The sequence below is a fragment of the Eubalaena glacialis genome, chromosome 3 (assembly GCF_028564815.1).
Source record: "Eubalaena glacialis isolate mEubGla1 chromosome 3, mEubGla1.1.hap2.+ XY, whole genome shotgun sequence".
Classification (NCBI taxonomy): Eukaryota; Metazoa; Chordata; class Mammalia; order Artiodactyla; family Balaenidae; genus Eubalaena; species Eubalaena glacialis.
The window spans coordinates 173357535-173383188 of record NC_083718.1 but is presented as its reverse complement, the minus strand read 5'-3'; the positions used below and the strand labels follow the sequence as shown (position 1 = coordinate 173383188).

At 40.4% G+C, this 25654-nt stretch overlaps 1 protein-coding gene across 1 annotated transcript; it reads right to left on the bottom strand.

Annotated features, from left to right (window-relative positions):
* Positions 1-110: 110 nt before the first annotated feature.
* RPA2 (replication protein A2) lies at positions 111-25654 on the bottom strand. Its single transcript, XM_061186905.1, has 9 exons — positions 25418-25654; positions 25071-25177; positions 21275-21376; positions 20095-20208; positions 7507-7581; positions 6884-7000; positions 2245-2352; positions 1980-2074; positions 111-809 (listed from the first exon to the last, which is right to left on the bottom strand). The coding sequence occupies exons 1-9, from the start codon at positions 25425-25427 to the stop codon at positions 725-727; spliced, it is 813 nt and encodes a 270-aa protein (XP_061042888.1). The 5' UTR covers positions 25428-25654; the 3' UTR covers positions 111-724.

Sequence of the window (25654 nt, the reverse complement as noted above, 5' to 3'; positions counted from 1 at the left end):
AGTTAAAGCAGTTATAGAACTTTTATTTGCATGTTACACCTCATTAACTTATCTCAGAATTAGCTGAGATAATAAAGTATTAATTATTACAGTGTAAAAAAATAAGAACATTTTTACAAGTTACTGCAATAGAACTATTTTATTAAACATATGAATGTACTTATTTTGCACAAAATACATATCTTACTCTCTGCCCCATGAAACCACCATTCTAGAACCCCATGCTTATAAAAACACACTTTGGGCAGCAATTAGGACAAGGTGAAAGAAAGTGCAATTCTGAAAGTAACAACACATAACCAAAGTGGGGAACAAAAACAGGCAGAGGTTAGTGGGCTTTGTGGCTAGCTCTCTGCTGACAGGCCCTAGTCCTACTCTTAACAGGAAACAATTTAGGAATAAAAACTCCTGCGTATTATTTAAGTAATACCGCCCAACCCTCTTGGTAGCATCCCTCTTCCAATTCCATTTATCCTGATATTGTAACTGATTTGTAACTTCTTTAAGAAATTCCGCCCTGGTTTACATCCCTGTCAGTTGCCCATATCCCTCTGAGCTTCAAAAACACAGAACAGTAGTAAGTTTCAAAAGGAGTCAATTGAAACCTTTTATAGATGAAACCTGCTTCCTAGAAGTCAACCTGCCAAATATATGCACAGCTGGAGACAAGAGATTGCATAAAAAGTCCAGCTGGAAAATATCTCGGGTACCCAATTAGATCCACTTATTCTGCGTCTGTGGATTTAAAATGATCATCATCCACAGTGGAATAGATGTGTCCCTCGTTGCTTAGAAAATCCACAGCTTGCCTAGAAAGAAAGAAAAAACCAAATGCAGAAGAAAGGAAACTGCCTTTTGGATATGGCCGAATATGTAAACTTCACTCATTTCCCTACTTTCTATCTTACCTGAGAAGAATTCATGGCCATTTTGCTCACGGAAGGCTCTTGCAGGGAGAAACACCAGTAAAATTACAAAACTGAGGTAATCCATGGAGACAAACGCTTTAGGGCTGCCTTGGATGCCTCTCCCAAGTTGTGTAAAGCAAAGAAAATAGGACCTCACTTAAATACCAGTCTAAGCAAACTGAAACCAGGATCTAAAGCTATAGTTCCGGTTGCATATAATGTCTCCTAGTATAAACAGCTATATAAAAAAAAATAGCTCCTCACTCATCCACCGACCCTCTCATTCCCCTCCGGGAAATCAAGTTGCAAGAAGGAAAGGAAAGGTCTTTCTAGAAATGGTATGACACCTTCAGATCCTTAAAGGCCCTCAGGGTCAGTGTCAGTAACATATTTAATAAGAGTAACAATTTATAGAGCACCTACTATCGTGACAGACATTCTGCACCTCACCATCACAGTAACTCTAAGATAGGAATTACTATCCTCATCTTATAGGACAGGAAATGGAATCAGACCTGAGTATTCTTTTCTATCGAGACCTAGAATATCAACTGATTGATAGTAACAACTATCACAAACACCATAATACTCAGTTTGTTTGATTAGTTCATTGGAATCAGGAAGCTGCTTCTCTAACAGGTTATCAGGACAAGGATGTTGGAAGGACTGTCTAATGGCTTCAGGTCCAGATAGCCTGAGGAACACTCTCCGCAGTGGGGACAGTAACGCCAGTGCAAATGCACACCTGAGGACCAGGAGCTCAGGATCTCATTCCTCCAGACTAAATTCCACAAGAGGTATCTGGTCAATTTTTGCTCAAAATTACATCCCTTGCACATAATGGGACTTAGTATTTGCTGAATGAAAAATGAATGAGTGAAGTGACAGGCAGCACCATCTTTGTGAGTCCTTTTTCTATTTTTCCATGACTGAACAACTTCGCTTTTGTTAGTCAACAGTTTTGTGTTTTTTTTTTAAATTTTTTAAACTTACTTCTCATTACCGGGAAATCCTGGTGAGGGGAAATGGGTACAATTCTGGAGTCCTAGTTCACAGAAACCAAATACTCACTTGATTGAGGCTACGGTCATGTGTTGGAGCTGATTCTTGAGATCCTGAAAGTTCAATCCTTCAGGCCTTGGGCAAGCCTTAATCAAATTCAGTACCTGAAGATTCAAATCAGAAAGATTTTAGCAACTACTTTGAATCAGCTCCCCTATGTAAGCCAGAATCCCTTTATAGGAAAGAAATGAGTCGGGTACTTAGCACCATTAACGAAGTAACATTATTTACAACTGTCTGTGTCTTGCATGTCTGGAGCCACTCAGCTGTTTACCTGGTTCTGGGCCACAGTGAGGCCATTTGCTGGCATGAAGCTATTCCCACCAAAGTTCCCAGCTTCACCCATTCCTGGATTGCTGATAGGTGCTCTCCCTGCTGAGGGCTGAATTAAGAAATAAGTTTACAACATTAGTAAATTCACCAATTTAAACACAGTCCTTGCTCTTTTAAATAGCTTAATAAGTAGTTTACAAAAAACAATTTAAGCAGAGTTTTTTTTTTTTTTTTTTTGGCTGCGCCACACGGCTTGTGGGATCTTAGTTCCTTGACCAGGCATTGAACCCAGGCCATGTGAAAGCGTGGTTAGAGTCCTAACCACTGGACTGCCAGGGAATTCCCTAAGCAGAGTTTTCCCAATAACAATTGCTTTCCTTGGAAAGGACAGCTATTATCTAATGAGTATTTCATAGGAAGATAAAGTCATTCTCTGAAGCGTATCATATCAAACAGAGAGAAAGGTACTTCCTGGATCCTCCTTTTCTTTTGTGATGTGACAGGAACCAGAGGAAAAATAGCACTGAAGAAGAAAATTACTGAGATCTGCTATAGTGGTATCTATCTCTGGTGCTTCAATCATGCAAGCATTTACTGAGCATCAACTAGGCATGAAGCATTACAAGGAGAGAAAAGGAGACATAGTTCTCATCACCCTCTCTTTTCTTCTTTTTTGCCACCAAACTTTTAAAAAATAATAGATTATAGTCACTGTTTACATTTCCCAGCACTATTTGGATTCTCTCCAAATATACCTCTGAAACTGTTCTCACCAAACTTACCAATGCTTATCAACCAACACAGCCAGTAATCCCTTTCAGTCTTCATAACACTTGACCTCTCAGAAGCAGACACTGCTGACCACACCCTTCTTGAAATGTACCCCTCCCTAGGCTTCCTGACACCATATTCTTCTGGTTCTCCAATTAATTTTCAAACTATACCTTCTCAGTATCCCTTCTCAGCCTCTTTGTCTACCTGTCTTCCAAAAAGCTGATAGTTCCCCCAGGATTTCATCCCAGACCTCCTCCGAGGCCACAAATCCTTGTTCCCAACCATCTACTGAAGACCTCCACTTAGCTATCTCACACACTTCAAAATAAAGTTCACTACTTTCCTCCCCAAACCTGCTTGCCCTGGTATATTCCATTTCTATTAGTAAGTCCAAGCCCAGTGCTGTAGACCTCGGCCATCTTTGAGTCTCCACTCGCTCACCTCCCACAGTCTGTCACCACAGCCCATTAATACAACGTTCAGCGGCTCGAATTGATCCTCATCACCCCTGGTCTCCTGACTGGTGTCTCAGCTGCAAGTCTCCTACTCCAATCAACCGTCCTCACTGCTCCAAGTAATAACTTCTGATCATGTCTCTCCTCCACCTAAAAGCTTTCAGCTGGCTCCCCCTGCCTGTGAAAATAATATAAAACTCCTGGACATTCAAGACCTACCACAACTAGACATCAAAGTCTGTATTTTATTCTTGACCACCCCCTTTCAACACAGGGAATTCTTGCCAGTCACACACACGCCTCTGACACGTTATTCCGTGTCTGGAATGCCCCTCCCCTCAGCTGCCTGGGAAACACTTCTCATGCCTCAAAGCCCAACTTAGTTGTCACTGCCTTTGTGAAGACTTCCCTGACATCCCCCAGGCCAAAGTTAGTTGTGTTCTTCCTTCTTGGCTCTCACAGCATTTGGCCCATTCCCTCTCATAGTAGCCATCACACTGTTTGCCTGTCACTTTCCCCCATAAGCCCCTTCAGCTTTGCACAGTGCCTGGTGGGCAGCAGGTGCTCAGTCAATGTTTAATTTATTGAATTGAATAAAGATGGCAAAAGATTAAATATGTTAAGTACTCATTACAGGTAAAAGAGCATTGTGGAAGCTCATCAGTGAAATCCCATGCAGTCAAGAGACTCATTCATTCAACAAACGTTCATTAGGACTTCCCTGGTGGCGCAGTGGTTAAGAATCCGCCTGCCAGTGCAGGGGACACGGGTTCGAGCCCTGGTCTGGGAAGATCCCACATGCCATGGAGCAACTAAGCCCACGGGCCACAGCTACTGAGCCTGCGCTCTAGTGCACCTGTGCCACAACTACTGAAGCCCGCGCGCCTAGAGCCTGTGCTCCGCAACAAGAGAAGCCACCACAGTGAGAAGCCCGCGCACCGCAACGAAGAGTAGCCCCCGCTCGCCGCAACTAGAGAAGGCCCGCGCACAGCAAGGAAGACCCAACGCAGACAAAAAAAAAAAGTTCATTAAATGCCAATGCTTCAAGGTCATTAAAAAAAAACCCCAAAATTCAGTCATGGTCTCTTGTTTTCAAGCTAGATGCCTTCACATTGCTTGCTGGTGAAACAGAAGTCCTATTTTATGATCCAGTAATACTGAACTGAACGCTATTTCTTCCCTGGATACCTCTGCTGAAATGACCTCATGTTCTGCTTCAGGTGCGCCCCTGCTCCCATATGTGTATTTTAAGACTTGGTTTAGGCATCACCTCCTCCAGGAGGCCCTTCTTGATGTCCAGGTCAGGACAGGAAACTCTTCTCTGTGGTTCCACAGCACCCTGCAGTTGCCACTCCTCACTGCTTTCACTGCTTAAGTGATCTGAACCCTCAACGCTTAAGGCAAACTCTTTGAGGGAAAGGATTATTTTATTTACTCCTCAATATAACTGTCTATACTCACAGCTTCCACCCATCCTCACTTTAAAACCATTTTTATCATAGAACATTTGATACGTATGTATAGGTTATGAAGTATAGTCATAAAATAAACACCCTAAACTTTCTACCCAGTCCCATTCTTTTTAACCCACATTTCCCCTATCCGCTGCTGAAGCCTCTCTTCTGAAGATCCACGTTTCCAAATCCGACAGACCTCTCTCATCACCTTACTTGACTTCTAGGCAGCATTCTACAGTTGAACTCCACTCCCTCCTTAAAGTACTCTTTTCAGAATATTCTACAGAATCACATTTCCTGATTTTCCTCCTGCCCAACTGGCAACTTCTTTGACTTTCTCTGGCTCCTGCTGTGCCTCCAGACTCCTAAAGGTTAGTGTCTCAGAGCTTAGGTCTCTTACCTCTTAACTCACTAGATATCTCGTCTCATCCGAGGCTTTAAATACCATCCACACAATGACTCCCAACACTCTCTCTCTACCCCTGACCTCTCCTTTGAGTCCCAGCCTTATACAGTCAACTGTCCATTCTGGTCTCCATTTGGGTGTCTGACACGTCGCATTTGCTAAGTCCAGAACAGAACTCTGGATTTTACCCTTCAAACCTCCTAGCTTCATCTAGTTACTCAAGCCCCAAACCTAGGAGTTATTTTTGAACCCTCTCTTTTCTTTATATCCTGTATCTAAACCAAAAAGTCCTGTCAGCTCTACCTTCGAAATGTATTAGAATCCAACCACTTCTTACCCAGCTGCTGCTACCATTCCCCAGAATTACTTCTGTTGCTATTGCTGGTGCCTCACAGTCTACTCTCCACACAGCAGCTCAAGTGAGCTTTTGAAAAGGTAAATCAGACCACATCACTTCCCTAGTCAAAACCTTCTAAAGGTTTAGTGTCAATTAGAAAAAAGTAATCCATACTATGGCCTACAAAGCCCTACATGATCGGGGTCTCGCTCCCTTGCCTACATCCCTGTACCACCTCCCCTGTCATTTGCTTCACTCCAGACAGTCTGGCCTTCTTGCTGGTCTCAAGTATGCCAAGCTTGTTCCAGTCTCATGGCTTCTGACTTTTTATTACCGCTGCTTGGAATGTTCTTCTCTCATTTAAAATTATACCATTCTTATTTCCTCCATCACTGTCTTCTCCTACTCTGCTTAATTTCAGAGTACCTATAACTACCTAAAATTATATTTGTTTTCTTGTTGATGGTCCATTTCTCTCAAGAATATAAATTTGAGGGCAGACACTTTGCCCATCTTGTTCACTGCTATATTCCCAGGGCCTAGAATAATGACTGGCATATACTAGGCTCAATAAATTGAATGAATTTATCTTCGTATCCCCAGCGCTTAGCAAAGTGCTTGACACAGAACAAGATGCAACAGCTCCAGTCCCTCCTACTATAACCAGTCCTCCACCTTGCCACCAGAATCATCTAAGGGCACTCTAATATTCAGATCAGCAAACCCATTATGTGGTCCTAGATAGACTCGCCAAATTGAATTTGTACCACAGAAAATGTTGAGAAATTTCGATATGAAGCAAGAAATATAATTGCAGGGACAAAATAATGGTGCATAAATTATCCTGTTTAGCCAATAGGTTGGAAGGAAAGCAGCAAAATGCTATCTTAGTTGGGGTTTTTCTCTGAATATGGACTGAAAATCCTGAAGCTAAGAGCTCAGCCGATAATTATGTGTCTACACTTGAAGCTTGTCTTGGCTTCAGCCATCCAAGCCACTGGGGTTAGAGGAACTTGTAATTTTGAGAGGAAAGTGTTCCATCAGGAATAAAATAACACAGCAAAGCTCATGGAGAAAATTTTTTTTGAGGACTGAATGATGCCTTTCTTGTGGCTCAATCTTCAAAATGTCAAGGAAATCAAAGCCAGAGCACAGAAGCGGTTTATGTTTTTTCAAGGAAGAGAAAAAACGACGAGAATGAAGCCGCTCACCTGGCTGTTAGACTTGCTCAGCATCATGTGTGCATTGACTACTTCCAGAATATGTGTGGTGAATTCATTCATATCCTCCAGGGGCATGATCTTAAAGGCTACCAGACTTTTCTTGTTCTATTAAAATAAAGAGAGAAATGTGAACAAAGAATGAGCACATTCAAGTCAATTTCAGGTCAAAACATTGTGGTTCTTTTCTTGGTTATAGTATTTTACTAAATGAGGAAAATGTGTTATATACTGAAAATTTTTAACTCAGAGTTAATCCAAATACAGTCAATGAAATATAGTCAAAAGAACAAAACTAGCACAGAGATGTTCAATGACTTTCCCAAGGTTATACAACCAGAGTCTAGTCTCCAAATCCAGTGTCCGCCTTCTACACCTAATGAATGGTACAGATGGCAACTGTAGGCTGAGATCTTGTTCTTTCTCTACCTTTCTGTTTGTTTTATATTGAGGAAACCCATTATTCCTTTTGAAGAAGAAAATAATGAAATAACTTCAATATAACTCCCATTAAATACAGACTTACTAAGTCTTAAGTATCCTAAACTTAGGCATGACCCCAGAAACTGCTTCATGCAGATACATTTTAACTGTCGTTTTTTTCCTGACTTTACCTGAAAAGATCTCAGATGACCAGCCACTTTCACATATGTTTCTGGAGGAACCACAGTGTTTTCACTGCTGGCATCCTAAACAGAAAAAATACAAACACACCACTTAGGTTTTAGTGATGCTGGTGAAAGCCTCTTCAAAATTTCTAAATTATGTACAGAAAGAGAAAGTTACAAAGTAAGAGCTAAAGGATCCTAATGTAGCACTACCTAGTTTGCCCTGCCTTTTAGAATTTAATTTTTTAAAAATAAAACGAGGAATTAGAATAAAAATATCCAAGTTCTATGTTATCCACATCAAAAAACAAGCAAACAATTATGGCACTCTCATTCAGTGCTCTTAGGCACACAACTTTCTGGTGGACATACTTATTGGCATAGCAACTTTACTTTTAGAAATTTAAGAAAATAAAGAACATGTATTAAGATTTAGCTTTAATATGGTCAACTAATCTATGACAAAGGAGACAAGGATATACAATGGAGGAAAGACAGTCACTCCAATAAGTGGTGCTGGGAAAACTGGACAGCTACATGTAAAAGAATGAAATTAGAACACTCCCTAACACCATACACAAAAATAAACTCAAAATGGATTAAAGACCTAAATGTAAAGCCAGACACTATAAAACTCTTAGAGGAAAACATAGCAAGAACTCTCTTTGACATAAATCACAGCAAGATCTTTTTTGATCGACCTCCTAGAGTAATGGAAATAAAAACAAAAATAAACAAACGGGACCTAATGAAACTTAAAAACTTTTGCAAAGCAAAGGAAACAACAAACAAGACGAAAAGACAACCCTCAGAATGGGAGAAAATATTTGCAAACGAATCAACGGACAAAAGATTAATCTCCAAAATACATAAACAGCTCATGCAGCTCAATATTAAAAAAAAAACAACCCAATCCAAAAATGGGCAGAAGACCTAAATAGACATTTCTCCAAAGACATACAGATGGCCAAGAAGCACATGAAAAGCTGCTCAACATCACTAATTATTAGAGAAATGCAAATCAAAACTACAATGAGGTATCACCTCACACCAGTTAGAATGGGCATCATCAGAAAATCTACAAACAACAAATGCTGGAGAGGGTGTGGAGAAAAGGGAACCCTCTTGCACTGGTGGTGGGAATGTAAATTGATACAGCCACTATGGAGAACAGTATGGAGGTTCCTTAAAAAACTAATAATAGAATTACCATATGACCCAGCAATCCCACTACTGAGCATATACCCAGAGAAAACCATAATTCAAAAAGACACATGCACCCCAGTGTTCATTGCAGCACTATTTACAATAGCCAGGTCATGGAAGCAACCTAAATGCCCATAGACAGACGAATGGATAAAGAAGATATGGTACATATATACAATGGAATATTACTCAGCCATAAAAAGGAATGAAATTGGGTCATGTGTAGAGATGTAGATATTAACACGTATATGTGGAACCTAGAAAAATGGTACAGATGAACCGGTTTGCAGGGCAGAAATTGAGACACAGATATAGACAACAAACATATGGACACCAAGGGGGGAAAGTGGCGGGGGGTGGGGGGGTGGTGTGATGAATTGGGCGATTGGGATTGACATGTATACACTGATGTGTATAAAATGGATAACTAATAAGAACCTGCTGTATAAAAAATAAAATAAAATTCAAAAATTCAAAAAAAAAAGATTTCGCTTTAAGAGTATTCATCACAGCATAGTTTTGAATACTAAAACATTTTAAACAACCTACATATCCAACAAAAGGTGCACGTTCGTATAATGGGTTAGTTTATACTGTTGCAAATGATAATGCAGAATACTATTCATTGTCTGGAAAGACCTGCTGTGACTCATGGAAAAAAGCTTATTTCCCATAAGGGGAACATATACATCAAAAGGTTAACAAAAGTTAACTTGGATAATTATAAATGATTTTAATATTTCTTTTTGGGTTTTCTAGACTATGTACCTATTATTTATAAGAAAAATACATAAGCTGACTCAAAGTTCTTTTTGATTATAAAATACATGACTATAAAAAAACTAGAATATAGAATCTATGTGTTTAAAAATAAAAAACACCCCAATTCCCATTATCTGGAGATTATCAACTATTTGCATTTCACTCTACCTATTATTTTACATAGCTGTATCTATACCACAGATAAAACTTTGTATTCTCTCAAAGAACATTTTAAAACAACTTGCAACTAACACAACATTGTAAATCAACTATACTGCAATAAAAATTAAAAACAAACAAACACTTGCAAAAAGTAAAGCTGGATCTATACTTCTCTCCTTTTACCAAAATACATCATTTAATTATAAAAAGACTTAATCATATATAAAGATATAAAAAAAACCCACAGAAATTATAGAAGGAAACATGAATTGAAAAATAATCTGTAACGAGGAAAAGCTTTTCAAAGTCAAAAGACAAACTAGAGAAATCATATAATTATGATAAGAGGTTACTATTTTTCAGGCTCTTGCAAACAAAAATAAATAACCAAACACTCCTGGGGAATCAAAGGACTTAGACAACTAAAAATCCCCCCACAAATTAATATTGAATAAAGTTAAAAAAAAAAATCCAATCTCACTAAAACCAAAGAATTACACATAAAAAGTGAGAAAATTCTCAATGACAAGACTATTTTTAAACTATGATACAAAAATTTAAGACTCATAAAACCTACTGTTAGGGTGTGGAGAACTAACGGGGAACTCTCATGCACTAAGTAAATTGGTACCTTTATGGAAGGGAATAAAAAATGTAAAAACGTAAATGTAAGATTAACCAAAAAAGAAAGTAGAAACATGTAATATGTGTATTTCCTCCAGAAAACCTAGTTTAAATTGATCTTAAGGAGATTATCTCAATCATGAAGAGATGTACACAAAGATACTCACCGCTGCATTGTCTATAATAACAAATGATGGAAATAAGCTAAATGTTTCCTGACTGGGTCTATAAGTAAGGGGTGATATATCCTTATGATGGAATAGGCAGTCACCAAAATTGATGATGTAAATCTGTATTTATTGACATTAAGAAATCAGTTCCACTACATAGTTTTGAGCGAAAAGAGCAGATTACAGAGCAGTTGCATATCATATTATCCTTTATGTAAAACTGTAAGCATACATCTCATAAATGTACAGATATGCAGAGAGAAATGTCTGAAAGGGTATTTCCCAAAATGTGTTGTAACAGTAGTCATCTTTGGGATGTGGGATTTCAGGGGATCTTTAAATGTTTATAAGTGAGCACCATACATTTTGTATGAGCATGCAGTATTAGGCATTTCTAGTAACTACCTTCCCCCTTGATGGCAGGGACTGTGTCTTTTGCATTCTTTGTCTACCTGGAACCAAGCAGTCTGGTTCAGAATCAGTACTCCAATAATAACTGTTGAATGAATTCTCCTGTATTTTTCTGAGGTGCAAAAAATAAAGAATGCATTACTATCAAGTTAATTCTTCACAAACGACTTGTGGTTTTTGAAGTGAAAATAGCATACAAAGTATGCACTATCCAAATGTTCTATAATGAATGTATTTAAAAAACAACATAAAAAACCAAGAGGCCTTCTGCCCAATTAAAAAATAAAAAGGGGGCTTCCCTGGTGGCATAGTGGTTAAGAATCTGCCTGCCAATGCAGGGGACACAGGTTCGATCCCTGGCCCAGGAAGATCCCACATGCTGTGGAGCAACTAAGCCCGTGCACCACAACTACTGAGCCTGTGCTCTAGAGCCCATGAGCCACAACTACTGAGCCCACATGCCACAGCTACTGAATCCCATGTGCCTAGAGCCCGTGCTCTGCAACAAGAGAAGCCACGCCATGAGAAACCCGCGCATCACAACAAAGAGTAGCCCCCGCTCGCCGCAACTAGATAAAGCCCGTGCATAGCAACAAAGACCCAACACAGCCAAATAAATAAATAAATCTTAAAAAATAAATAAAATAATTAAAAAAAATAAAAAGGGTAAAAAGAATATATTTTCTTTAAGTCTATTTTCTCCATGTTTATACATACACTCATATACATGTTGCTTTGCAAAAAAGGGGCCACACCATGCATACTACCTTTAACATGCTCTTTTCCTCTCAACAATTTATGGTAAACACTCCTTTGTGACAATACATACATTTCTACATCATCTGCAGTATTTAAAAAAATATACCATGATTTAATTAATAATATCCTATTGCTAACATTGAGATTCCTTTTAGTTTTCCATTATTATAAATAATGTGATGATCAACAATCTTACAATTGAATCTTTGCGTGTATCTTTAATTATTCCTTAATGTAAATTTCTGGCAGTGGAGTGCTAGGTCAACATTTCTGTGATGATTTTGATCATTGGCTGATTTTTGAGAAAGGTGATACTCATAACATCAAGGTAGGATGGTATCCACTTCCCCAGACAAACAGTGACAAATCACTCCATAAATTAAGCGCCTACTGCTCTCAATAAAAGTGGACATTGCCATTCTCTTTTCTCCTTTGCCAATTTAATAAGTCAAAATGGTATCTTAATGTTTAGTAAACTTGCTTTTCTTATTGTTGTTGCAATTTGTATTTCATCTATTATGAATTACTTGTGCATTTCTTTGCCCATTTTCCTAAGGTGTGGTTGCTTTTTCCTTTTTGCTTTGTAAGAACTTTCAATAATTGAAAACTTTAAAAGTTTGTAATATTTTGCAAAAAATTTTCCCACTAATTTAAATATTTACTCAGGGCCCACTATGTAACTGGCACTGTTCTAGGTGCTAGGGATACAGTGCCAACATAAAAATCCTGGTTCTCACAGAGTTTACATTCTAGTGTGTCCTGTCACTTGCCCTTTAACTTTGTTTATAGTATTTTGGGAAGTTTAAAACATTTTAAATTTTTTATGACATCAAATGTATTGGCCTTTCATGTTAGGGTTTCTGCCTTTGATGTCTTGCTTATGTTTTATTTTTATAATAAGATCCACCTTTAAAAAGTAAGACTAGGGGAGGGGCAAGATGGCGGAAGAGTAAGACGCGGAGATCACCTTCCTCCCCACAGATACATGAGAAATACATCTACACGTGGAACTGCTCCTACAGAACACCCACTGAACGCTGGCAGAAGACGTCAGACCTCCCAAAAGGCAAGAAAATCCCCACGTACTTGGGTAGGGCAAAAGAAAAAAGAAATAACAGAGACAAAAGAATAGGGACGGGACCTGCACCAGTGGGAGGGAGCTGTGAAGGAGGAAAGGTTTCCACACACTAGGAAGCCCCTTCGTGGGCAGAGACTGCGGGTAGCAGAGGGGGGAAGCTTCGGAGCCACGGAGGAGAGCGCAGCCACATTGGTGCGGAGGGCAAAGCGGAGATTCCCGCACAGAGGAGCGGTGCCGACCAGCACTCACCAGCCCGAGAGGCTTGTCTGCTCAGCCGCCGGGGCGGGCGGGGCCTGGGAGCTGGGGCTCGGGCTTCGGTGCTGGCCGGGAGGGAGTCCGGGAAAAAGACTGCAGCTGCCAAAGAGGCAAGAGAATTTTTCTTGCCTCTTTGTTTCGCGGCGCGCAAGGAGAGGGGATTCAGAGCGCCGCCTAAACGAGCTCCAGAGACGGGCGCGAGCCGCGGCTATCAGCGCGGATCCCACAGCAACAGGGACGCAGAGGGAAAAACGGAGAGATTCCCGCACAGAGGCTCGGCGCCGAGCAGCACTCACCAGCCCGAGAGGCTTGTCTGCTCACCCGCCGGGGCGGGCGGGGGCTGGGAGCTGAGGCGCGGGCTTCGGTCGGATCCCAGGGAGAGGACTGGGGTTGGCTGCGTGAACACAGCCTGAAGGGTCTAGCGCACCACAACTAGCCGGGAGGGTGCACGAGAAAAAGTCTGCAGCTGCCGAAGAGGCGGGAGACTTTTTCTTGCCTCTTTGTTTCGCGGCGTGCAAGGAGAGGGGATTCAGAGCGCCACTTAAACGAACTCCAGAGACGGGCGCGAGCCGCGGCTATCAGCGCGGACCCCAGAGACAGGCATGAGACGCTAAGGCTGCTGCTGCCGCCACCAAACAGCCTGTGGGCGAGCACAGGTCATTCTCCACACCGCCCCTCCCGGGAGCCTGTGCAGCCCGCCACGGCCAGGCTCCCGTAATCCCGGGACAACTTCCCCGGGAGAGCGCACGGCGCGCCTCAGGCTGCTGCAACGTCACGCCGGCTTCTGCCGCCGCAGGCTCGCCCCGCCTCCTCCGTACCGCTCCCTCCCCCCGGCCTGACTGAGCCAGAGCCCCCGAATCAGCTGCTCCTTTAACCCCGCTCTGTCTGGGCGGGGAACAGACGCCCTCAGGGGACCTACATGCAGAGGCGGGTCCAAATCCAAAGCTGAACCCCGGGAGCTGTACGAACAAAGAAGAGAAAGGGAAATCTCTCCCAGCAGCCTCAGAAACAGCGGATTAAAGCTCCACAAACAACTTGATGTGCCTGCATCTGTTGAATACCTGAATAGACAACGAATCATCCCAAATTTAGGAGATGGACTTTGGGAGCAGGATATATTAACTTTTCCCCTTTTCCTTTTTTTTGTGAGTGTAGATGTGTATGCTTCTGGGTGAGATTTTGTCTGTATAGCTTTGCTCTCACCCTTAGTCCTAGGGTTAGGTCCGTCCGTTTTTTTTTTTTTTTTTTTTTTGGCTTAAAAATTTTTTTTTTCCCTAATAAATGTTTTCTTAATAATTTTTTCCTTATTTTCTATTTTTAAAAAAATTTTTAATAAGTTTTTTCATATTTTTTATTTTAAAAAATTAAAAAAGTTTTTTTTTCTTAATAAATTTTTTCTAAATAATTTTTTTCTTATTTTTAGGATGAAAGGCTCTTGGTGCTCCAGCCAGGCATCAGGGCTGTGCCTCTGAGGTGGGAGAGCCAACTTCAGGACACTGGTCCACAAGAGACCTCCCAGCTCCACGTAATACCAAACGGCGAAAATCTCTCACAGATATCCATCTCAACATCAAGACCCAGCTTCACTCAACGACCAGCAAGCTACAGTGCTGGACACCCTATGCCAAACAACTAGCAAGAGAGGAACACAGCCCCATCCATTAACAGAGAGGCTGCCTAAAATCATAATAAGGCCACAGACACCCCAAAACACACCACCAGACGTGGACGAACCCACCAGAAAGACAACATCCAGCCTCATCCACCAGAACACAGGCACTAGTTCCCTCCACCAGGAAACCTACACAACCCACTGAACCAACCTTAACCACTGGGGACAGATACCAAAAACAACGGGAACTACGAACCTGCAGCCTGTGAAAAGGAGACCCCAAACACAGTAAGATAAGCAAAATGAGAAGACAGAAAAACACACAGCAGATGAAGGAGCAGGGTCAAAACACACCAGACCTAACAAATGAAGAGGAAATAGGTAGTCTACCTGAAAAAGAATTCAGAATAATGATAGTAAGGATGATCCAAAGTCTTGGAAATAGAATAGACAAAATGCAAGAAACATTTAACAAGGACGTAGAAGAACTAAAGAGGAACCAAGAAACGATGACAAGCACAATAAATGAAATTAAAAATACTCTAGATGGGATCAATAGCAGAATAACTGAGGCAGAAGAACAGATAAGTGACCTGGAAGATAAAATGGTGGAAATAACTACTGCAGACCAGAATAAAGAAAAAAGAATGAAAAGAACTGAGGACAGTCTCAGAGACCTCTGGGACAACATTAAACGCACCAACATTCGAATTATAGGGGTCCCAGAAGAAGAAGAGAAAAAGAAAGGGACTGAAAAAATATTTGAAGAGATTATAGTTGAAAACTTCCCTAATATGGGAAAGGAAATAGTTAATCAAGTCCTGGAAGCACAGAGAGTCCCATACAGGATAAATCCAAGGAGAAACACACCAAGACACATATTAATCAAACTATCAAAAATTAAATATAAAGAAGACATATTAAAAGCAGCAAGGGAAAAACAACAGATAACACACAAGGGCATCCCCATAAGGTTAACAGCTGATCTTTCAGCAGAAACGCTGCAAGCCAGAAGGGAGTGGCAGGATATACTTAAAGTGATGAAGGAGAAAAACCTACAACCAAGATTACTCTACCCAGCAAGGATCTCATTCAGATTTGATGGAGAAATTAAAACCTTTACAGACAAGCAAAAGCTGAGAGAGTTCAGCACCACCAAACCAGCTTTACAACAAATGCTAAAGGAACTTCTCTAGGCAAGAAACACAAGAGAAGGAAAACACCTACAATAACAAACCCAAAACATTTAAGAAAATGGGAATAGGAACATACATATCGATAATTACCTTAAATGTAAATGGATTAAATGCTCCCACCAAAAGACACAGACTGGCTGAATGGATACAAAAACAAGACCCATATATATGCTGTCTACAAGAGACCCACTTCAGACCTAGAGACACATACAGACTGAAAGTGAGGGGATGGAAAAAGATATTCCATGCAAATGGAAATCAAAAGAAAGCTGGAGTAGCAATTCTCATATCAGACAAAATAGACTTTAAAATAAAGACAATTACAAGAGACAAAGACGGACACTATATAATGATCAAGGGATCGATCCAAGAGGAAGGTATAACAATTGTAAATATTTATGCACCCAACATAGGAGCACCTCAATACATAAGGCAAATACTAACAGCCATAAAAGGGGAAATCGACAGTAACACAATCATAGTAGGGGACTTTAACACCCCACTTTCACCAATGGACAGATCATCCAAAATGAAAATAAATAAGGAAACACAAGCTTTAAATGATACATTAAACAAGATGGACTTAATCGATATTTATAGGACATTCCACCCAAAAACAACAGAATACACATTTTTCTCAAGTGCTCATGGAACATTCTCCAGGATAGATCATATCTTGGGTCACAAATCAAGCCTTGGTAAATTTAAAAAAATTGAAATCGTATCAAGTATCTTTTCCGACCACAACGCTATGAGACTAGATATCAATTACAGGAAAAGATCTGTAAAAAATACAAACACATGGAGGCTACACAATACACTACTTAATAACGAAGTGATCACTGAAGAAATCAAAGGGGAAATCAAAAAATACCTAGAAACAAATGACAATGGAGACACGACGATCCAAAACCTATGGGATGCAGCAAAAGCAGTTCTAAGAGGGAAGTTTATAGCAATACAAGCCTACATCAAGAAACAGGAAACATCTCGAATAAACAACCTAACCTTGCACCTAAAGCAATTAGAGAAAGAAGAACAAAAAAAGCCCAAAGCTAGCAGAAGGAAAGAAATCATAAAGATCAGATCAGAAATAAATGAAAAAGAAATGAAGGAAACAATAGCAAAAATCAATGAAACTAAAAGCTGGTTCTTTGAGAAGATAAACAAAATTGATAAACCATTAGCCAGACTCATCAAGAGAAAAAAGGAGAAGACTCAAATTAATAGAATTAGAAATGAAAAAGGAGAAGTAACCACTGACACTGCAGAAATACAAACGATCATAAGAGATTACTACAAGCAACTCTATGCTAATAAAATGGACAACCTGGAAGAAATGGACAGATTCTTAGAAATGCACAACCTGCCGAGACTGAACCAGGAAGAAATAGAAAATATGAACAGACCAATCACAAGCACTGAAATTGAAACTGTGATTAAAAATCTTCCAACACACAAAAGCCCAGGACCAGATGGCTTCACAGGCGAATTCTATCAAACATTTAGAGAAGAGCTAACACCTATCCTTCTCAAACTCTTCCAAAATATTGCAGAGGGAGGAACACTCCCCAACTCATTCTACGAGGCCACCATCACCCTGATACCAAAACCAGGCAAAGATGTCACAAAGAAAGAAAACTACAGGCCAATATCACTGATGAACATAGATGCAAAAATCCTCAACAAAATACTAGCAAACAGAATCCAACAGCACATTAAAAGGATCATACACCATGATCAAGTGGGGTTTATTCCAGGAATGCAAGGATTCTTCAATATACGCAAATCAATCAACGTGATACATCATATTAACAAATTGAAGGAGAAAAACCATATGATCATCTCAATAGATGCAGAGAAAGCTTTCGACAAAATTCAACACCCATTTATGATAAAAGTCCTGCAGAAAGTAGGCATAGAGGGAACTTTCCTCAACATAATAAAGGCCGTATATGACAAACCCACAGCCAACATTGTCCTCAATGGTGAAAAACTGAAACCATTTCCACTAAGATCAGGAACAAGACAAGGTTGCCCACTCTCACCACTATTATTCAACATAGTTTTGGAAGTGTTAGCCACAGCAATCAGAGACGAAAAAGAAATAAAAGGAATCCAAATCGGAAAAGAAGAAGTAAAGCTGTCACTGTTTGCAGATGACATGATACTATACATAGAGAATCCAAAAGATGCTACCAGAAAACTACTAGAGCTAATCAATGAATTTGGTAAAGTAGCAGGATACAAAATTAATGCACAGAAATCTCTTGCATTCCTGTATACTAATGATGAAAAATCTGAAAGTGAAATTAAGAAAACACTCCCGTTTACCATTGCAACAAAAAGAATAAAATACCTAGGAATAAACCTACCTAAGGAGACAAAAGACCTGTATGCAGAAAATTATAGGACACTGATGAAAGAAATTAAAGATGATACAAATAGATGGAGAGATATACCATGTTCTTGGATTGGAAGAATAAACATTGTGAAAATGACTCTGCTACCCAAAGCAATCTACAGATTCAATGCAATCCCTATCAAACTACCACTGGCATTTTTCACAGAACTAGAACAAAAAATTTCACAATTTGTATGGAAACACAAAAGACCCCGAATAGCCAAAGCAATCTTGAGAACGAAAAATGGAGCTGGAGGAATCAGGCTCCCTGACTTCAGACTATATTACAAAGCTACAGTAATCAAGACAGTTTGGTACTGGCACAAAAACAGAAATATAGATCAATGGAACAGGATAGAAAGCCCAGAGTTAAGCCCACGCACATATGGTCACCTTATCTTTGATAAAGGAGGCAAGCATATACAGTGGAGAAAAGACAGCCTCTTCAATAAGTGGTGCTGGGAAAATTGGACAGGTACATGTAAAAGTATGAAATTAGAACACTCCCTAACACCATACACAAAAATAAACTCAAAATGGATTAAAGACCTAAGTGTAAGGCCAGACACTATCAAACTCTTAGAGGAAAACATAGGCAGAACACTGTATGACATAAGTCACAGCAAGATCCTTTTTGACCCAGGTCCTAGAGAAATGGAAATAAAAACACAAATAAACAAATGGGACCTAATGAAACTTAAAAGCTTTTGCACAGCAAAGGAAACCATAAACAAGACCAAAAGACAACCCTCAGAATGGGAGAAAATATTTGCAAATGAAGCAACGGACAAAGGATTAATCTCCAAGATTTACAAGCAGCTCATGCAGCTCAATAACAAAAAAACAAACAACCCAATCCAAAAATGGGCAGAAGACCTAAATAGACATTTCTCCAAAGAAGAGATACAGATTGCCAACAGACACATGAAAGAATGCTCAACATCATTAATCATTAGAGAAATGCAAATCAAAACTACAATGAGGTATCATCTCACACCGGTCAGAATGGCCATCATCAAAAAATCTAGAAACAATAAATGCTGGAGAGGGTGTGGAGAAAAGGGAACACTCTTGCACTGTTGGTGGGAATGTAAATTGATACAGCCACTATGGAGAACAGTATGGAGGTTCCTTAAAAAACTAAAAATAGAACTACCATATGACCCAGCAATCCCACTACTGGGCATATACCCTGAGAAAACCATAATTCAGAAAGAGTCATGTACCAAAATATTCATTGCAGCTCTGTTTACAATAGCCAGGACATGGAAGCAACCTAGGTGTCCATCATCGGATGAATGGATAAAGAAGATGTGGCACATATATACAATGGAATATTACTCAGCCATAAAAAGAAATGAAATGGAGGTGTTTGTAATGAGGTGGATGGAGTTAGAGTCTGTCATACAGAGTGAAGTAAGTCAGAAAGAGAAAAACAAATACAGTATGCTAACACATATATATGGAATCTAAGGGAAAAAAAAAAAAAAAAAAAAAAAAAAGAGGTCATGAAGAACCTAGTGGCAAGATGGGAATAAAGACACAGACCTACTAGAGAATGGACTTGAGGTTATGGGGAGGGGGAGGGGTGAGATGTGACAGGGTGAGAGAGTGTCATGGACATATATACACTACCAAATGTAAAATAGATAACTAGTGGGAAGCAGCCGCATAGCACAGGGAGATCAGCTCGGTGCTTTGTGACCACCTAGAGGGGTGGGATAGGGAGGGTGGGAAGGAGGGAGATGCAAGAGGGAAGAGATATGGCAACATATGTATATGTGTAACTGATTCACTTTGTTGTAAAGCAGAAGCTAGCACACCATTGTAAAGCAATTATACTTCAATAAAGATGTTTAAAAAAAAAAAAAAAAAAAAAAAAAGTAAGACTAAAAAAGTTCAACATCTCCAAAGTCCCGAAGTAACCCCACCCTGATTCAAAAACAACTACTTACATCTGTGTCAACCCACTGGCGAACATCCATGGGTGCAGCCGTCATGTCATCTATTTTGTAAACAATGTTGGTTGCAGCCTTCTCTGCATTTCTGATTATCCCCACAATAGTGACCTAGACCAGAAGAAAAAAAAATTTGGTTTTCTTGGAAACCAAAGAAACACTTATGTATTTTTTTAAAAATATTTATTTATTTATTTATTTGGCTGCACTGTGGCACGTGGGATCTGTGGCACAGATCCTGTGGCACATGGGATTAGCTGTGGCACGTGGGATCTTTGTTGCAGCATGCAGGATCTTTAGTTGTGGCATGTAGGTTCTTAGTTGCGGCATGCAGGATCTAGTTCCCTGACCAGGGATTGAACCTGGGCTCCCTGCATTGGGAGCGTGGAATCTTAACCACTGGACCACCAGGGAAGTCCCTATGTATTTTTTTTTCATAAATTTATTTATTTATTTATTTATTTTAGGCTGCATCAGGTCTTCGTTGCTGTGCGCAGGCTCTCTCTAGTTGCAGTGAGCGGGGGCTACTCTTTGTTGCAGTGTGCGGGCTTCTCATTGCAGTGGCTTCTCTCGTTGCGGAGCATGGGCTCTAGGCACACGGGCTTCAGTAGTTGTGGCTCGCGGGCTCTAGAGTGCAGGCTCAGTAGTTGTGGCGCACAGGCTTAGCTGCTCCACAGCATGTGGGATCTTCTCAGACCAGGGCTCGAACCCGTGTCCCCTGCATTGAGGCGGATTCTTAACCACTGCACCACCAGGGAAGTCCCCTATGTATTTTTTTTTTTTTAAAGGTTTTACATTCATTCATTCATTCATTCATTCATTCATTTATGGCTGTGTTGGGTCTTCGTTTCTGTGCGAGGGCTTTCTCTAGTTGCGGCAAGCGGGGGCCACTCTTCATCGCGGTGCGCGGGCCTCTCACTGTCGCGGCCTCTCTTGTTGCGGAGCACAGGCTCCAGACGCGCAGGCTCAGCAGTTGTGGCTCACGGGCCTAGTCGCTCCGCGGCATGTGGGATCTTCCCAGAGCAGGGCTCGAACTCGTATCCCCTGCATTGGCAGGCAGATTCTCAACCACTGCGCCACCAGGGAAGCCCCCCCATGTATTTTTAAATGATGTTAGTTTTATCTCATTCTTCACTCCTATGATTAAGTGACTCTTCCACAAATTATTTTTACTTACCTGTGAAATCTCAACATTTCCAATTTTGAACACTTCATCAACCAGAGTAGCAGAAAGCAGCTGAGATATGGTACAGGGTACAATATGCTGAGCTCGGGCTCTCTGAAAAAAAAGTATGCATACATTCAATTAAGAAAATAATAACTACTGTTCATTTAGCACCTGCTATGTGCCAAGCACTTTACATATAACATTGAATCTTCGAAATGCACCTCATTATCCCTACTTCACAGAGATGAACACCGAGGTTATATAGCTAACAAATGCCACACTTTAGATTTCAAACCCAGGCTTGTCTGACTCCAAAGCTCCTGATGAATGGATAAGTTTGTGCGGTACTAGGGATCACCAAAATGAGTAGGCCAGAGTGCAAACAGCGTAAGGAAGATGACCTGCTTCTGGAACAGACTTTTAAAAGGAAACCCCACCTTTAGGAGCTGGTTTTTTATCACAGATGAGATGGTACTCAGAAGGGGTTTGAGAGATGGCCAGCAGAGACAGAACATTGGAGTTGTTCTAACTCTCATGATAAAATATAACAGAAAGTTAGAGGTTTAGCTTTAGGATAGATGTTCTGACAATCAAATGTGAGTATGGGGAAATAGGGATAAGGGCTTGGCCACACTGGACATCTTAAAGGAAAGGGACAGGAGGTGATGGGCAGGACATCCAAATCACATCCAGAAGCAGCCTAACACCAGCATAAATTCTTATTTTTGCCTACCGCTGGGCAGAGGTTGTTTGGGGGACATAAAGATGAGTAAAATGGAATAGGATTTGCCTTCAACATACTCCTAACTTAGGGGAGGTAAAAATGTAAATAACGAGCCTGATCTTGATACACTATAGAATGAGATGCTCTATGTAGGATCTCGGAAATATTTTTGGCACTTTTAAGAAGAGGGAGCATTTAGGCTGGACCTTGAAGCACAAGAATTTCGACAGTGAAAAAATAGTGGGTAAGGAATATGCATTATAGGCTGAGGGCAAACATGCACTCTCATAGACTCTTAGAGGGACCATGTACAAGATGGAAAAAGCATGGTGGATTAAAGATTACAGTTCTTCCTGTTGGAGATCAACAGGATGTAACCCAGTAACTGTTCCACATGTAAGACTGAACATAGTAGACTCTTGGTCTTCATGGATTTAGCAGTTGAAGCTTATCCCTGAAGGTCCATGATACTAGCAACATTTCACTTTGCTGAAGCATAATTTTGAATGGTGAGTATTGCCAGGATGGTAGAAAGTAAGCCCAGCCAACTACCAGCACACATGTCACAACAGGCAGCAGCCAAGCTTGAGGGTAAAGATGATGGCTCTACCACTCAGGAGCAGTATGCTCTTGGTCACATTTCTCTATTCATCTGTACCTCAGTTTCCTCATCTATAAAACTAGGAATAATAAAATCATTAAAAATCATTATGAAAATTAAATATATGGTGAAGTACCTAGAATAACTGGCACACTGTAAGCACTCAATAAACATTAGGAATTATTAGGTCAGCTATTGTTCCTCACTCTTTATATCTGCAATAGCTTTTAACAAGGATGTAAAGGAATCAACTGTGTTTTTCAATTTTACTTTATAGTATTTTATAAGTGAAGTTATATGCTATATTAGTATTTATATATTTAAAATTTGCTGAGGTCCCAGGATTTAGTTCTCATAATCTACTATATAGTTTTCACCTATCACACCTGAGATTTTCACTGTATCTTCAGCATAAGAAAACTAAGAGCTACTGTGGTAACAGCAGCAAGAATATTGGCTTTGGAGCCAGAAAGTCCTATAGACCTGTGTTCAAATCCCAGCTCCACAGCCCTGGACACACCACCACCTATTCTATAAAATGAGGATATCTACCTTTTGAGTTGTAAATGAAATATATAATGTATATGAAAATGCTAATCCCAAGCTCCACATGTAGTAGGTATTCAATAAATATTATTACTCCTCAGGGAAAAAAGTTACAGATGGGTAATTATTGAGGTGTTAGTAAATACCTTCAAATTCATCTCAAATCACAGAGAGTTCTTGTTTTTTAATGAGCACCTATTATGTGCCAGGAACTGATCACAAAGAGTTTCCAGTTTGTTCCAAACAGATTCACAGAGAGGGTGTCAGCACAAGTACTGATATGTTTAATTTCGAAAAAAATTCTTTTCTAGCTGACTATGAACCACCGGCTACTCTGACAGTACTATTTAAAAAAACCACCATTTTTAAAGGCAAAATACGGTCAGTATCAGAAATTTCACATGATTCAATCAAATATAACAGGTTTATAGTCGACAGGAAACATTTTAGATAGAGTGTTTATCTAATTTACTGTGGAAAAGGCACTAGATTTAAACATAAAAAGACCTGGGTTTGAATCTCCAGTTTATAACCATCATTGTTCTCTGAAAAGCAGTCTTAATACACAGCCCCAGGTAGGGATACTGAGATTAAGAATTCTAACAACCAGAATGAAGAAAAATAGTTAAGATAAAGGAGAAAAGATGAGAACCAATGATCTATCTTTTGTTTTTTCCTTTAAAGCCTCAAGGAAGACAAAGTTAGAGGACTTGGAGTCCCCTCTGGTCTTCCTGGGAAAAAGAAAATTACAATAGACAGAAGTTGCTCATCAGATTTTGGATTTGTGCAGCATCATGTGTGGACTGTCTAACTAGCTATGCAAGCTCAGGTGTCCCTTAATCTCCCTGAGTCTCTGTTGTGCAATGCAGTAAATAATAAATAACTCACAGGATTATATAAAATAATCATATGGAAAATATAAAGCAATGCCCAAATGTATGGGAATTATCAATGGATTTTTTCCCACTGACACACCCTTGTGGATTAACAGTTTAGGTAAAAGCTTATCAACCTGGACATAAAACACAGAACCTACTAATACTGAGTCTTAACACCAAATCCTGTATTTTTTAAAGGATGAAATCAACAGCAGCTATTAAATTGAAACTCATTTCTGAAAGAGTGAATAACAAGCATTTGGACAGCTTTTTACAGATCACTTTCCTATACATTACCTTATTTATCAATTCTCAGAACCACCCTGGGACATGAGTAGTACTAGTACTATTATCAGATGAGAAAAATCAAGGGCCACCAAAACCAACGGTGCAAGCTGCTTCGCTAAACTCACACCACCAGTTAAAAGGCAAAGTTGATTCTGGACACCACGTATTCTGGCTCCAATGCTCAGGTTCTTTTTAATAATACTCTCTGCGACCATTTACTGAAAGCAACTCTGGGGCAGGTGTAATTATATATATCATAATATTAAGTCTCACAACAACCTTGTAAGGTATCTGTTATTAATCCCATTTAGTAGGTGCCAAACAGATTTCCAAGAAGGTATCATTTGTCCAATGATACCCTGCAAGGAGTGTCAGAGCAATGGTGGATCATAGATCCAATAGACTTCAAAGACCATGTTCTTTCCACCGCATTAGAGCACCTCATTACATTTCATTTAAAAACGACTTCCAATACATGAAGAATGTAAACTAGGCTATACAAAGAAGTTCACTTTTCCCACAAGGTTGATTCATTAGTTCTATTGGTAAATTTCAAAATAAAGCCAAGGAAACAATGGATGCAAAATTAGGGGAATTTCATTTTTCAAAATTACAGCACTCAATTATAAGATTCGGTAAGATAACAATTGACAATTATCGTATCAGCTCAAGTTTAACACCCTTCCTTCATCGCATAAATTTTCTCTCACAGATGAGTCAGTAGCTTCCGGACAGTATAAGATAAAACGAAGTACGCTTTCAACCTACAGATTTCTTTTCGGCCTGGGAAGGTGTCGGTGATCCAAAGCCCCCAGGGGACTGTGTGTAGCTTCCGGCTCCCCCAAAAGAGGAACTGCTATAGCTTTCAAATCCACCTGGTTTTAAACAACAGCGGTATTAATACCTGTTCCGCCCTCCAAGCCTCTGAAAAATCCACAGGACCCCCCAGACTTCAACCTAGCCACTTCCAACGTCTCCCTAACCTTCCCCCGACCCCGCACGCCCCCGCGGCCGGCCCCCGCCCCTCCCCCACCCCCGCCGCCACAGGCCTCTCCCACCCAGCCCCTTGCTAAATCCTTCTTGCGAGTCTCATAATAGGCCCCACTCATCATTACTGGTCCACATCTTCGTCACGATTCCCTCAGGAAAGAGTTCCAGAAGGTTCCGGCCTGGTGGGTTCCCCTAACCGCCTCCGGACCCTGCGGCGGCCGCTCCGCTATATCTACTTTAGGCAGGAGCCACAAACTCCTTCCCGCGAGAGACGGAGCCAGTCAGCAGCCAGAACTTTTCTCGCTTCAGCCAATCAGTGCTCACGAATCTTACGCCTTTTCCCGTCTTCTCCAGCCGCGCTC